This window comes from Hippoglossus stenolepis, chromosome 12 (genome assembly GCF_022539355.2).
Source record: "Hippoglossus stenolepis isolate QCI-W04-F060 chromosome 12, HSTE1.2, whole genome shotgun sequence".
Lineage (NCBI taxonomy): Eukaryota > Metazoa > Chordata > Actinopteri > Pleuronectiformes > Pleuronectidae > Hippoglossus > Hippoglossus stenolepis.
In genome coordinates, this window is record NC_061494.1 from 1449265 (window position 1) to 1463134 (window position 13870).

The 13870-nt window shown below is 43.6% G+C and overlaps 1 protein-coding gene across 1 annotated transcript; it reads left to right on the plus strand.

The window, feature by feature from the left end:
* Window positions 1-1164: 1164 nt before the first annotated feature.
* LOC124854578 (cadherin-1-like) lies at window positions 1165-13403 on the plus strand. Its single transcript, XM_047342428.1, has 5 exons — window positions 1165-1177; window positions 11063-11151; window positions 11744-12007; window positions 12499-12639; window positions 12982-13403. The coding sequence occupies exons 2-5, from the start codon at window positions 11125-11127 to the stop codon at window positions 13219-13221; spliced, it is 672 nt and encodes a 223-aa protein (XP_047198384.1). The 5' UTR covers window positions 1165-1177; window positions 11063-11124; the 3' UTR covers window positions 13222-13403.
* Window positions 13404-13870: the final 467 nt, after the last annotated feature.

The window sequence follows — 13870 nt, forward strand, 5'->3', positions numbered from 1 at the left end:
ATGAAGTCAGAGCCTAGTAGCCAAACTAACTATGTTCTGTTGCTGTAATAGATATTTCAAATGTGAGTTGTCTGCCTGAAATGTTATTAGCATATATTCTAATGTAACCCTGTTAAGCCCTGATTAAATGTTTATATGTGTGTTGTTTTTGTGTTCAGTGTATGTCTTTTACACACTGAACATGCTTTTGAAGCAAAATGAAATTCATTGAGCTTGAATCCGTAACTGTAAAACTATAATTTATTCACAACAAATTTATAATAGAAATTATTTTTTTAAATGTATTGTTATAGTAGATGATTTATGAGATATTGAATGACACGCTGAATACAACAGTAACTTGCACAGACACATACTGACATTACTGTCAATACATCATAGATATGGATCTCATTTATATGAAAATGGGGAACCTAAACTTGAGACACTTGTTGGCTGGTTTCACACACATGACAGACAAACACTTTTGAGGTTGTCTAGTTTCTGTGTGTGCATGTGCATGTGTGGGTTAGACTGTTGTTTCTCTAGATGCAGGCTGGGGGCTGGCTGGTGATTGTAATCATGCAGCTCACTCAGCTCAGAAACTGCAGCAGATACATGTATGCAGCTGGACTCACTCTCACAGAGCCACAACAATTTAAGGGACATATTTACAATTACTTTTTACATTTTTTTGTTAGTTTCATTGTGAGGAATATAGACAAATGATTTATGAGCAGATGGCGCCCACTGGTTCATGGCTGTGGGTACTTTATTAATCGTTTTTCAGGTGAGATTTTCAGCTTGTGCTGGATTTTTCTTTGATGTCCACTCCATTTCCATTGTGAAAATAGATGAACTGTATAGATAGATGGATCATGTTATGCAGCCCAGAAGTGAAGCCAGTGTCTTCATTGCCACCTGGTAACAGGCTGCAGACTGTCTAAGTACATGGGTAAATAATTTGTTCAAGTGTTGATTTTTCTGTATCTTTGGTTTTAATATATATATATATATATTTGGTGACTGATTACACATTTTCCATGATTTGGATTATGATTAACTGAAACTATGGTTTTCCTCCTAGGCCTCAGCTTTAGAGACTACACAGGAGCCAAAATGTACCTGGATTCAAGTCAGATGTGTTGATCTTCAGAGTGACCAGAGCTACCTGGGGCCGGTACAAGGCTGGGCAGAGGTGAGAACAATCCAGGAAGCTGCTCTCGCCCATTAATGACCTGAAATGAAACTTGAGTGTTCATTTCTTTCCTACAGCCGCTGTCCGTATGTTTGACATCATTTCTGTGCATTTAAGGAAGAACATTTTGTAGCTATTAAAAATATCCAGGCCCAAATCATAGTGATACATTTATTTTCTCAATATATGTTAGGTTTTGTTGTGTCACAATCTGCAGGAAGAACTTCCTGTCTGCTGGAGGTGTGCTTGTCTCTACCACATGTATTTAGTTATAAACGATGATGTCAGAACATGAAGCAGAATCGCTCCAGTCACTTTAACCCTGATGTCCTGGCTGTGCCCACTCATGTCTCGTCTTGTGCCAGTGTGTGTATGAACGTATGTGTATGCAAAATGTTGTTCTGTGAGCAAAAACTGAGGCCTCCGCATTGCCCCTGATGGCTCTTTTTTGTGTCTGAATGATGTTTGTGGAAAGTCTGTATAAAGAAGCTCTGTGTGAATGTGTGTGAATGTGACTTGTAGTGCAAAGTAATTTTGAGGGACAAGACTAGAAAAGTGCTCTATAAATCCATGTTACAGCCATATACTAATTTTAATAAGCATTGTTGGCTTTTAACAGGTTCTATTACATGACTACAACAATAATGGAACAAAACAAAGAAAGTGATTCCAATTAGAGAATACTGCCCCAGTAGTATAAAATCACATTTTTGACCATTCAATTCAATTCAATTTTATTTGTATAGCGCCAAATCATAATAAACATTATCTCAAGGCACTTTACATTGAAGGTCAAGACTTTAAATTTTTTATAGAGAAACCCAACATTTCCCTAAATGAGCAGCACTTTGGCGACTGTGGAGAGAAAAAACTCCCTTATTAACAGGAAGAAACCTCCAACAGAACCCGACTCAGTGTGGGCAGCAGGGGAAAATGGGGAGGAGAGGAGAGATGGGTGGAAAAGAGGGGAGAGAAGAGAGAGAGATAGGGGGCAGGGGGAGAAGAGGGGGAGAAGAGGGGGAGAGAGAGACCAGGAACAGTTGTGCACCATCAGGTTTCAGCTCTGACTAGTTAGAATGAAAACAGTTAGAGTGTAAAGATGTTATTGATCATTAATGATATGATTGGTATTATTGTTAATAATAATAATAATAATAATTTGTAAAAAATTGTTGTTATCCTGCAGCTCGGGAGTCGGAGATATCTGCAAAGAGAGAGAGAAAGAGAGAGAAACTATGGGAGGAAATAAATAAATGAATGTGGGGGCAGAGAGACAGAAAGAAGGGGAGAAGTGCTCAGTTCGCAGTGCATGATGGGAGTTCCCCCAGCAGTCTAGGCCTATAGCAGCATTATTTGGGCGATGGTTCAGGACTCACCTTTCCAGCCCTAACTATAGGCTTTATCAAACAGGAATGTTTTAAGTTTAACCTTAAATGTAGAGATGGTGTCTGCTTCCTGAACCCAGAGTGGGAGCTGGTTCCACAGGAGAGAGCCTGGTAGCTGGAAGGCTCTACCTCCTGTTCTACTCTTACAGGACTCTAGGAACCACAAGAAAGCCTGTGTTTTGGGAGTGAAGTGATCTATTGGGACAATACAGTGTTATGAGCTCTTGATATATGAAGGTTTGATTGTTCAGGGCTTTATATGTGAGGAGCAGGATCTTGAATTCTATTCTGAATTTTACAGGGAGCCAATGCAGAGAAGCTAAGACAGAGTAATATGATTCCCTCCTTCCAGTTCCTGTCAGCACTCGTGCTGCAGCATATTGACCAACTGAGGCTTTTCACAGACTTACTGGGACATCCTGATAATAAAGAATCACAGTAATTCAGTCTAGTGGTAAATAAATGCTAAAGGGGACGAGTTTCTCAGCATCCTCTGAGACATTTTTCATATTACTGCACAGGTAAAGAAAGCTGTCCTAGACTTATTTTATGTGGGTCAAATGACATGTCCTGGTCAAACATAACTCCAAGGTTCCTCACAGTGGAGCTAGGGACCAAACTAACACCTTCCAAGGTGACTATCTGGTCAGACAGTGTTTCTCTGAGATGTTTAAGGCCAATAACAATGACCTCAGATTTGTCTGAATTTAGAAGTAAGACGTTTTGGGTCATCCAGGCCTTGATGTTCTTGAGACATTCCTGAAGTTGACTCAGTGATTAGATTCACTGTGCTTCATAAACATTACAGCTGGGTGTCGTCTGCATAACAATGAAGTGTATGTGGTGCTTTCTGATGATGTTGCTTAAAGGGGGGCATATGGTGGTATAAAGAGTATTGGTCCAAGGACAGAACTTGTGAAACTCCATGACTAACTTGTGTGTGCATGGAGGAGTCATTGTTAACATTAACAAATTGAAATCTGATAAATATGATTTAAACCATTCCAGTGCCACTCCTTTAATCCCTACATGTTGTTCTAGTCTCTGTAACAGAGTCGTATGATCTATGGTGTCAAATGCTGAATGAATAATTGGCGGTTCTGGCATTTCTAAGTGCTTTCTTGCAATTTATCAGGCTACCTTTCTTGGCTTGGTGAGAAGTTTTAAAACATACATCACGGAAGCTGGAGAGGAAGTGGCTGGTGGAACACCACTTCCTCTCCAGCTTCTGTGATGTATGTTTTAAAACACTTGTTTGAGAATTATACCATGGAGCTAATCACCTCTGATTTGCTTTCTTCTTTTTCAGAGGGGTGACAGCGTCAAGGGTTGTTTGTAATGAGGCTGCTGTACTATTAACAAAGTTATCAACTAGTGTGGAAGTGAAGTTTTGATAACTCTTTACTGTATTGTACTGACACATGGTTGTGAGGTTAGTGTCAAAGGAAGCAGTTCTTTATATTTGTTCACAGTTGTATCAGATAAACACCGACTATAATAGAATTTCTGTCCAGAATCAGTGTCGTCAATGATTCTAAATTCAAATGTAATTAAAAAATGTTTGTACAGAATAGGGATTGGGGAAATATTATTACACTTTCAATGTCTATGCCATATGTCAGATCAAGAGTGTGATTTAAACAGTGAGTGGGTTTTTTCAGATGTTGAGTAAATCCAATTGAGTCTATTAATGAGTGATGAGTAATGCTAAACTAAGGCTGTCATTAGCAGCATCTACATGAATGCTGAAATCACCTACAATAATGATTTTATCTGTCCTAAGAATTAGCTCAGATAGAATTTCAGAGAATTCAGATAAAAATTCCAAGTAAGGGGCAGGCGGATGATATATGATAACTAGATGAACGTAAGTTATGACTATAACTATGGATCTATGAGACCGAACGATGACTGTCACCACGGTCTTTACCTTGAATAATGTCCTCATCTCCCTATCCTCGAGACCATATATCAACAATGTCACGTGAGTGACCTTAGGGGGCTGGGCTCGCCGCCCATAAAGCTCCCCGGTGAGCGCGGCCGCCTCCTCCTTGTCTGAACGCCTCAGCCCGTTCTGAGTGACAAGAGAGGGTGGCGGTCATCGTTCGGTCTCATAGATCCATAGTTATAGTCATAACTTACGATCTATTTCGACCTCACTCAGACCGTCACCACGGCCTTTACCTTGGATGACTAGTATCATCAGGGTCGCGAAGAACAGAGGACTCCACCGCCTCACATCCTCGCCCAGCAGCTGAGAGCAGCACCGCGGAAGCCAGTGGTGTGGGGGAAGCCACGTTGATCCTGTAGAACCTAGAGAACGTGCAGGGAGCACTCCATGTTGCTGCTGCACAGATTTCTGAAAGAGGGACCCCCTTCAAAGCAGCCCGGGAAGTGGCCACACTCCTGGTGGAATGAGCTACCAAGGAATCTGGGACTGGTAGGTTCTGTCCAGAATAGGCCTCAGCGATTGTGTTAACGATCCAATGGGACAAACACTGTTTAGACACAGGGTGGCCGACTTTTTTACCACCAAAACAGACAAATAACTGAGAGTGTGAGCCCCTCAGAGACTTTGTGCGTGCAATATAAGCCTTCAGTGCCCTTACTGGGGCACAAGTGGCAGGCAGGCGGCTTCCTCCTGCAGTAGAGCCGGATCAGGTTGAAAAGTGCTGATCTCAACCACCTGATTTACCATCTGAGGGTTTATGACTTCAGGCAAAACGAGGGTTTGGCCAGAGCGACACACCTGAGTCACATGCCCTCCATCTTAAACAATCGTCACTTATAGACAGAGCATGCAATTCACTCACCCTTTTGGCAGAGCATATAGCCAGGAGGAAAGCTGTTTTGTGAGATAGAGACTTAAGGCTGGATTGCCCTATGGGTTCAAAGGGAGACTGCATCAGGGACCGTAATACCAAGGTGAGTTCCCACGATGGAGCCCTGGGAGCCCTGCTTGGTCGCAGGCGGTATGATCTTTTAATGAACTGAGACACTAAAGGATGTCTCCCAACTGTAACATCCCCCACTGTCTCATGGAAGAAAGAAATTGCAGCAGTGTATACCTTAATGGTGCTGTGCGCCCTGTTCAAGTCCAAAAGCGACTGAAGGAAGCGGAGAACCAGCTCAATAGGACAAGTGGCTGGATTTTCCTGTCTGTTGCGATACCATGTAGAAAACACACTCCATTTTTGGCCATAGTTAGCCCGAGTGGAGGGAGCCCGGGCTCTGGGTCCGTACAACACGACGATGGAATAAAGGGCAACCTCGGTCTGAGAAACACTAGAACCTCCGCCATCGGTTTTGGCAAGGATAATAGAAGCCTCGAGTCTGTGCGCCGATTTACAATCCCTGGGATAAAGATTGCTTTGAGTGAAGCCAGATGCTGAAAGGCCCAAAACAGCAGTTTCTGTGCCACCTGGAGGCAACGCAGGGACTTTGTGCCTCCCTGGTGATTTATATGATACACAGTTGAAGAACTGTCTGTTCTTATCAAGACATGCCTGCCCTGGATGGAGGAAAGGAGAGCCTTCAGAGCAAGGTGAACCGCTCTCAACTCCAGAACATTGATGTGTTCGCCACCCCAAGGGGGTGTCCACGAACCGCGCACCATCCTGCCTTCCCAGACTGCTCCCCAACCTGTGAGGGAAGCATCTGCCGTCACTGTCCTCCTCGATGGAATGTTCCCGAGGGGGACTCCTTGGAGCAGGAGCACCCGGTCCGCCCATGGGCGTAAGGCTTGGAGACATGCACGTGTCACACGAAGTTTCACGTGTCTGTCCAGCTTCGGGTCGATCTTGAAGGCATTCAGCCACCTCTGCATTGGCCAGGCCCTGAGGAGGCCCAGAGGAACAACAGCTGCTGCGGCTGAAATCACCCCCAGCATCCTCTGAAAGTTGATAAATTCTAGCTGCCTGCCGAGACGGAATCGTTCCAGGAAGGCTAGAATCTCACCCTCTGAGAGGTGAGGGATGCAGACATCATAGGGAATTCAAACAAAGTCCCAGAAAAGTCACCTGCTGCCTTGGCTCGAGGTTGCTTTTTGTCACATTTACCCTATCACCCTCTGGGTATCCTCTACAAGTTGGCCAAGAGATGGAGCACAAATCAGCCAGTCATCCAGGTAGGGTAGGATTTTTATTCCTGACATCTGGAGAGGAGACAAGGCAGCCCCAACCACTCTGGTGAACACCCGTGGTGAGAGGGAAAGGCACGAGGAAATACGTGGAGTAGAAGCCAGTGAGCTGTTCGTCTGGATCTACTTTCATAATTGCATCCTTCTGCAGAAGGGTTAAAATTTCCTGTGTCAGGATTTGAGCCTGGACTGGACCATTGTCATGCGGAGCCTGGAGTAAGGGGGTGGGGGGGCGCCGCCGAAACTGAATTCTGTACCCCTTTGATACTGTAGCAAGCACCCATGGGTCTGACACAGTTTCTTCCCAGCTGCCCAGGCATAGCTGAGAATGAAATTCGGCGGGTGTCCCCCACCCCTAGGCAGTACCGCCCTGAGGTCCTGAACCTCTGGGGGCGCTTCCACTGGGGTGCACTTCTAGCCGAAAAACGCGGGATGGACCCACGCCATACATCAGTGAAGGCTGGTTGGAGTCACCAGAGGCTGTGAATCCCAGAACAATGCTTCAAGAGACACCCGCATGGCCTCGCGAGCCCAGGATGATGATTGTGAGGCGATTCCCTAAGCTTATACAATTGCAGTCACAGCCCTTCCAGAACGCAAGGGCTGTACAGACTCTGGCAGCCGAGACTGTTCAGCCTTGCCCAATACAATTCTGGGAGTCAGGATGAAAACGTGTGCTGGCACGACTGGCATATTGGTCAGTTCTTTCCTGATATTCTCGGGAAGAGTTGTCTGTGCCAACCAGATCTGCCTCCGTGACATCATGGCAGATGACATAGCTGCACCAATGTCCCTTGTAAGTTGGGAATGAGTGACAAGGGCAGAGTCTATCAGGCTCATGGTGTCTTCTGGGTTGGCTGTTCTCCTAAGAGCTGCCAATAAAATGGCGAGTGCATTGCCCGAACGGGCTGCTCGTGTGGCTGCATTATAAGTCCGACACACCAGTCGGTCCGACTTATCACACTCTTTCAGTGGACAGCGTGGATTGGCGGTTACCCGCTCTGGACCCAGAGATGTTAAGGCTGCCATCTCCCGCTCAACTGGAGGCATATCCCCCATTCCTGTTTCAGGAGCATACTGTATCTTAGCCAGTCTCCGGCAACCTGCATTGAACTGAGGTGCACCACTAGGGATGTTCCATGCTTTCCTGAGCATGTGCAAATAGTCACCAGCCACAGGTACAGTAACTGATTGCTGGGACTGAGTGATGCCGGCCCAAATACCATCCACTGGAGCAGGAGCCTCAGTTGGAACATTGAGCCCCACAATTTTTTGCCGCACTTGAAACCTTTGAGATGACGTCCATGGGTGAAAGCTCACTGTCACCCATGTTGCTGAGGTTGGACGCCCCCTCAAATTGTGTGGATTTAGGCTGCTCTAGCCCAGCAGCACCATCAGACTGCTCATCACTTTCAAAAAGGGAATTTTGAGCATAGAGAGAGAGAATGTCAGGGTGAACCACATTCTCCTCCTGATAGGAGGGTAACCTGTCCGGGGAGGATTCCTTTGAGTGCCCATGCCCCGATGCCATAGCTGTTGTGGCCGGGTACTGGGCCTCAACTCTACCCAACCTCTCTGACAGACCACGTATGGCAGCTAGGATTTTCAGCTGAGTGTCATCCTGCTGACCAGCTGGGTTCTGTGAGGATTTGGGAGCCTGTTTCTTGCCTGAGTCCCGCCTGCGAACAGGGGTGTGCTCATGCCTACGTTTTCAGGGGGCTTTCCTTGAGGTGTGTCCCCTTTCATTTAGTTGGGCTGGTAGAGGCTGCACGGCCCCAGCACGAACAGACTGCTCCACCCATCTGGCTCTTTTAACACGCTCCTCCACAGGCAGTTCCACTGCTGCCACACAGGGGTTCTCAATATCATCCATCAAATGTGCCATGCCCAAACAAGTAGGGCATTCACGGTGGCCATCACGGGGATCCATGATACCCCGGCAATAACGGCACAAATGTGAGGACATTTCTGTGTCACTTTTGTGAATTAAGAATAAATAAACAAATAGATAAACAATAGCGCCCAGCAGCCACGGATAGCTGATAAAGGGAGGGGTGAAATAAATGTAATTCACCTGAAAATGCCCACTGTATTCCTGCAATGGCAGAAAAAAAAGAAAAAAAAAAGGGGGGGTGGAGAGAGAACAAAAGTCCAGCCACTGCGAACAGGGCTTAAGGGAAACAAAATTAGCACCTAAAAAAAGGTGATAACTAAGAACCAACTGTATTTTATACAGGGAACACAGGTAAACAATCCCACCTTCTGCGCACAGAGGTGAAAAGGGGAAACTACCTGGCCTCAAATACTGTTTATTTATTTATTTTTGAAAGGCAAATAAACGTGAAAAGGTTGACTTGAAACTCACCTCCACTCCTCACTGTGCGCGAACGCACGAGGGGGAGTTGGAGAAACCCCACTCACTGCGGACAGCGAGTTACGGGGTGAGGGGGGGCAACCCCCGATCTAAATCAACTTGCCTTCAGGAAGAGATGATTTAGTGATCACGCTTCCAAACTTTTCTACTCACTCCTGTAAGAGAAAAAACTCTGTATGGAAACAAACAGCGTGAGATAAACAACACTTATCCGAAGCTGCGAGCAAGAGTAGTTAGTACCAGGTGCAGCGAATTAAGCTGCCTGAAACAAAGAGCAGAGTTTAACACATGCAGTGTAACCCTCTGCCTCGCTATTAGAAAAGGGGGAAACCACATACAATCCTCAGGGACACAAGGCGCCTGCACAAAAGTGGCGGATTGATAAAAGTGGAGTCCCAAAATATATCACTTACCTGCCGGTCTCGGATGAGGCGAGTGAAGCAAAGAGGAGGGGGCCGCGCTCACCGGGGAGCTTTATGGGCGGCGAGCCCAGCCCCCTAAGGTCACTTACGTGACATTGTTGATATATGGTCTCGAGGATAGGGAGATGAGGACATCATTCAAGGTAAAGACCGTGGTGACGGTCTGAGTGAGGTCGAAATAGATCTGGTTTATGTGATTTCAGGCTTTGTTGTATGAGGCTGATGATGAGATTTTCCAACGAGTTGTAACTACCTTTAGGTCAAGGGTTGATAGATAAGTCAGATTTAGAGATTGCTGCAACCCCTCCACCTGTGCTTTGAGAAATATGAGTAATAATATGGGTGGGGGGTGTTGCTTCATTTAAACCTACATATTCACCATTTTGCAGAAAGGTTTCAGTTAGACATATTAAATCGATCTGATGGTCAATAATCAGATCATTAATATGTAGGGATTTTGGATTGAGTGACCTGATATTTAAAACAATTGTATACTTCTTTTTTTTGGTACTGATATATTGGTTGGATCAACTTTATTATTATTACTATTAGGTTTTAAATTATTTTTAAAATTACGGAGTCCGACATTGTTTTTGCATGTGTACACACCGAATCAATATTGACTTTTGTGACCTTCGACTGACATAGTCCCATGCTGGGATAAATTTCCAACAGCAAGTCTTTGCACAGGAAAGATACTGACTGTCCCATATTAGATGTGTCAACAGTCAGTACTGAGATGAGCACTGACCACTGAAAGACTTCCTATTACCTTCAGTGTTCAATCACACATTTGCAAGCCCATGAGTCATTCACTTGACTTGTATCTGCTATCATCAGTACATTTAAGGGTGGATGTTAATTTTATTTATAATTACGCTAGCCTGAGTGTGTCTTACAGCAACTGAGCAAACATGGTGCTGCACCAGTCTGGTTCTTTATGTCACTGCACATTTCTTTACCAAATTCCTTCAGAAATTGCATGACTGGCCTGGACTAAAACTAAATCATATATTTATTTTCAATTTTCAAAGTGACCAAGTCGGTGAAGTACGTAAGTGGATTGAAATAACAAGTATCTCAAACTGCTTCACATCTCATAGCCATATTTAGCAAATCAAATTCACATCAGCTTGCACTTTTTTTCAGCCTCTCCCTCTTGTATATGCAACCTCAGAATCCACTCTTAAGATATCCAGTCAGCTAACCATCCTGGGTCACGACAGTCCTGTGAACTGTGGCAGGTTCATAAGCTGTAACTGAAAATGTAACAGATTATAGAACTGTTGTGACTCTAGGAGGCTGATGTGGCAGCTATCATCTCTTATTTTATGAACTGAAATGACCCTTTTGTACAAGTTGTTTTTACTTGATTTCTTCAAAATAGACATTTAACATACATCATGCAGCCCTAATTGAACCATTTATGACAAGCTGCCACTTCCACGTGATATTTAGCTTAGCGTGTGTGTGTTTTTTATCCAGTGAACAATACTTTGTCATGTACTGAAAATTTGCAGATTGATTTCCCTGCATGCACTAATTGTTTCTTGTGTTCAATCCCAGTGGGCTTCAATGACTGCACAAACCGCACAAGATTTCTTTTCATCAGTAATGACAGACGTTTCATGGTCCATCCAGATGGGATATTGATGGTGAGCAGACTTTGACAGACTCGATACCGAAAAAATGCTTTCTGATGCTTCACCCTTCGTCTCACACCCTATATGAGTTAAAATAAATGCTGCAGTTGGTTAGGTAGTAAAATAAAGTAAAAGAAGGTGTTGACATTTTTAAGCATATTTTTTCTACGGGGCTGTAATTCCTGCATGTAAAATAAATGCATGATTAATTCCCAGGGTTTCTATTTGGGAAACCAACCGGACTGAAATACAATTATTGGGTTTCAGCCAGATCTTCATTATGTAAACGTAGCTTTGACTCTTAGACAGTTAAATTATGAGGGATATCATACAGAATATGACTCACGTGAACTCCAGGATCCACATCTATCAGCTTTGTTTAAATATCCAGCATTTCTTAATGTTTTGTCCTTTTCTATACCCACAGTAAATATTGACCTGAGCCAATCAGAAATTCAGTCAGTTGCCAAGATCACTTGTCAATCTACTCCAGGCGAGGAATATCATCAAACTGTCCCAGTTTGCCTAATTTGTCATGTACAGTTTTTTCAAGTCAAAGAGTTAAAGCGTGCCCACCTTCTCTGATGATGTTTTTTCCATCCAGGTAAAGAGAATGGTTGCTCTTCTGGAAGGACACCAGGACTTCTTTATCCACTCCTGGAACTTGCACGGTCAAAAAATGACTGTTCCAGTCACAGTCGTGCACTATGGGCGTCTCCATGGACAAAATGATGGTCATCACCATGGACATCATAGAGGGGAAAACCATGGGCATCACCAGCAAAATGTTGAGCATCACCTCGGAGAGCACAGACACCACAACAATCAGCACCACTTGAATGAAGTGGACTCTGCTAACAATACAGAGGTATGATTAGAGGCCCTGTTGGAGGGGAATAAAGAAAACCAGAAACTCAAATTGTTGTCAAAATAAAATTAATTTCAAAATAACACATTTAATAGGAAATATCGTTTTCAATTCCAACATGCACAAAGGAAAAAAGGCTCTGAGCTTTTTTCCTCAACAAACACTGCCCCTCTGTGGCCACATTAGATTGAGAAAAAGCTGTGTGCTCATAGGATCTCAATGTAAAAATATCCTTCTTTTTCCAAACAGAATCATTATTTCAGTATAATGTGTAATATAAATTGAATGGCATGTACTTATTCATTTGTTTAATGTAGTGCCTACATTTGAAAACCTATTGTCAAAACCCTGGACTGGGGTACACCTTGGACAGTAACGGCTAATGTTGACGCCTGCTCTAAGATTTCAGGATTTCTTTAGAGATTGTCTATCTTGACTCTTGTTAGACTAATAAACCCTATAGTACTTAAAATGTATGAACATTTTTATAGAATGCAACCACCCCAGAGGTGCCTGTTCTGAATTTCCCCAAGTCTGGTGATGGATTGAAGAGGAGGAAGAGAGACTGGGTTATTCCTGACATCAATGTTCCTGAAAATAACAAAGGACCCTATCCTCTTAAAGTATCTCAGGTAAGGTGGACAATTTGCACAATCAAATACTCAAATGCAAAAAATGTCTAATAACAATGGTTGCAGAAAATAGATGTTTCCTTGTAACAATGACAACTACGTTCTTTGGTGCACCATGGCTGTGATTTAACAAGGTTGAGATCACATGGTAACTTACTTGATCAGAATGTAGAATATGGTAGCTAAGCCAGTCTTTGTTTTTCTAGCCCAGGAATTTTAAAGCAGCAAACCTCAAAGAACTTAGCACTTCTTCTTTACTAAATTTAAATGGTTTTGCAAAATATTAACTATGGTTACAGTCAGTGAGAATTGTTTAACTCACACCTGTTGTGTTTTGTCCAGATCCGTTCTGGTGAAGATAAAGTGAAGACGATATCTTACAGCATCACTGGTCCAGGAGCTGATGAGCCTCCCCTTGGCCTTTTCACAATGGACAGGCTCACTGGTACTTTGTATCTGACACAGCCTCTGGACAGAGAGAAGGTGGACAGGTACACGGTAAGCACCCTCTCTGATGTTAGTTTTATATCTACACTTTTTGTCAAACATTGTGTATTTCTTTTCACTTTCATTTTATGCTGACGTCCAAGTACAGTAAAGTGCCTTCATCTACACTCAATAGCCCTTAATAGAACATGGACAAGTGAACCAAAAACTCATTATAGACAGTTTGTGATAAATTTGTGGTGAGGTTAAGATCAGGACATTGTTATGAAACCATTTCTAAAGCTTAGTCTTCCCAGGAGCATAGGGATCTCATTAGTTGTGAGGCAGAAGAGGTTTGGAACCAAGGTCTCTTCTAGAGCTGGATGTCCAGTCAAGTTGACTAACCAAGGCGGGCTGAGACAGGGAGGTGGAAAAACAATATATATATATATTTCAGTGCCTCATTTTGGTGCCTGAGCTATGTACTGACAGAGTTATCCTGCTTAGAGGTAACATTAACATCACTGCACGTGCCTCTGGTGGCAGCACACTCTACATGGCTTTGGCAGCACTTAATGTTACCCTACAGTTATCTAGTAGCTACCTCAAACTCAAGTAGACAAAACAACAAAATACCTGAAGATAAACTGTCGAAAATATGTCTATATTTTATGTGAAAGGATTCTGACACTGGGACATGCAGCAAATGTGTGAGCAATTGAGAGAGGAGAGCCGAGAGCAACTGTTGTCCCAGGAGCAACAGCTTATAGAGTTGGTGGTATGTTGTTTATGATCCACCAGAAAA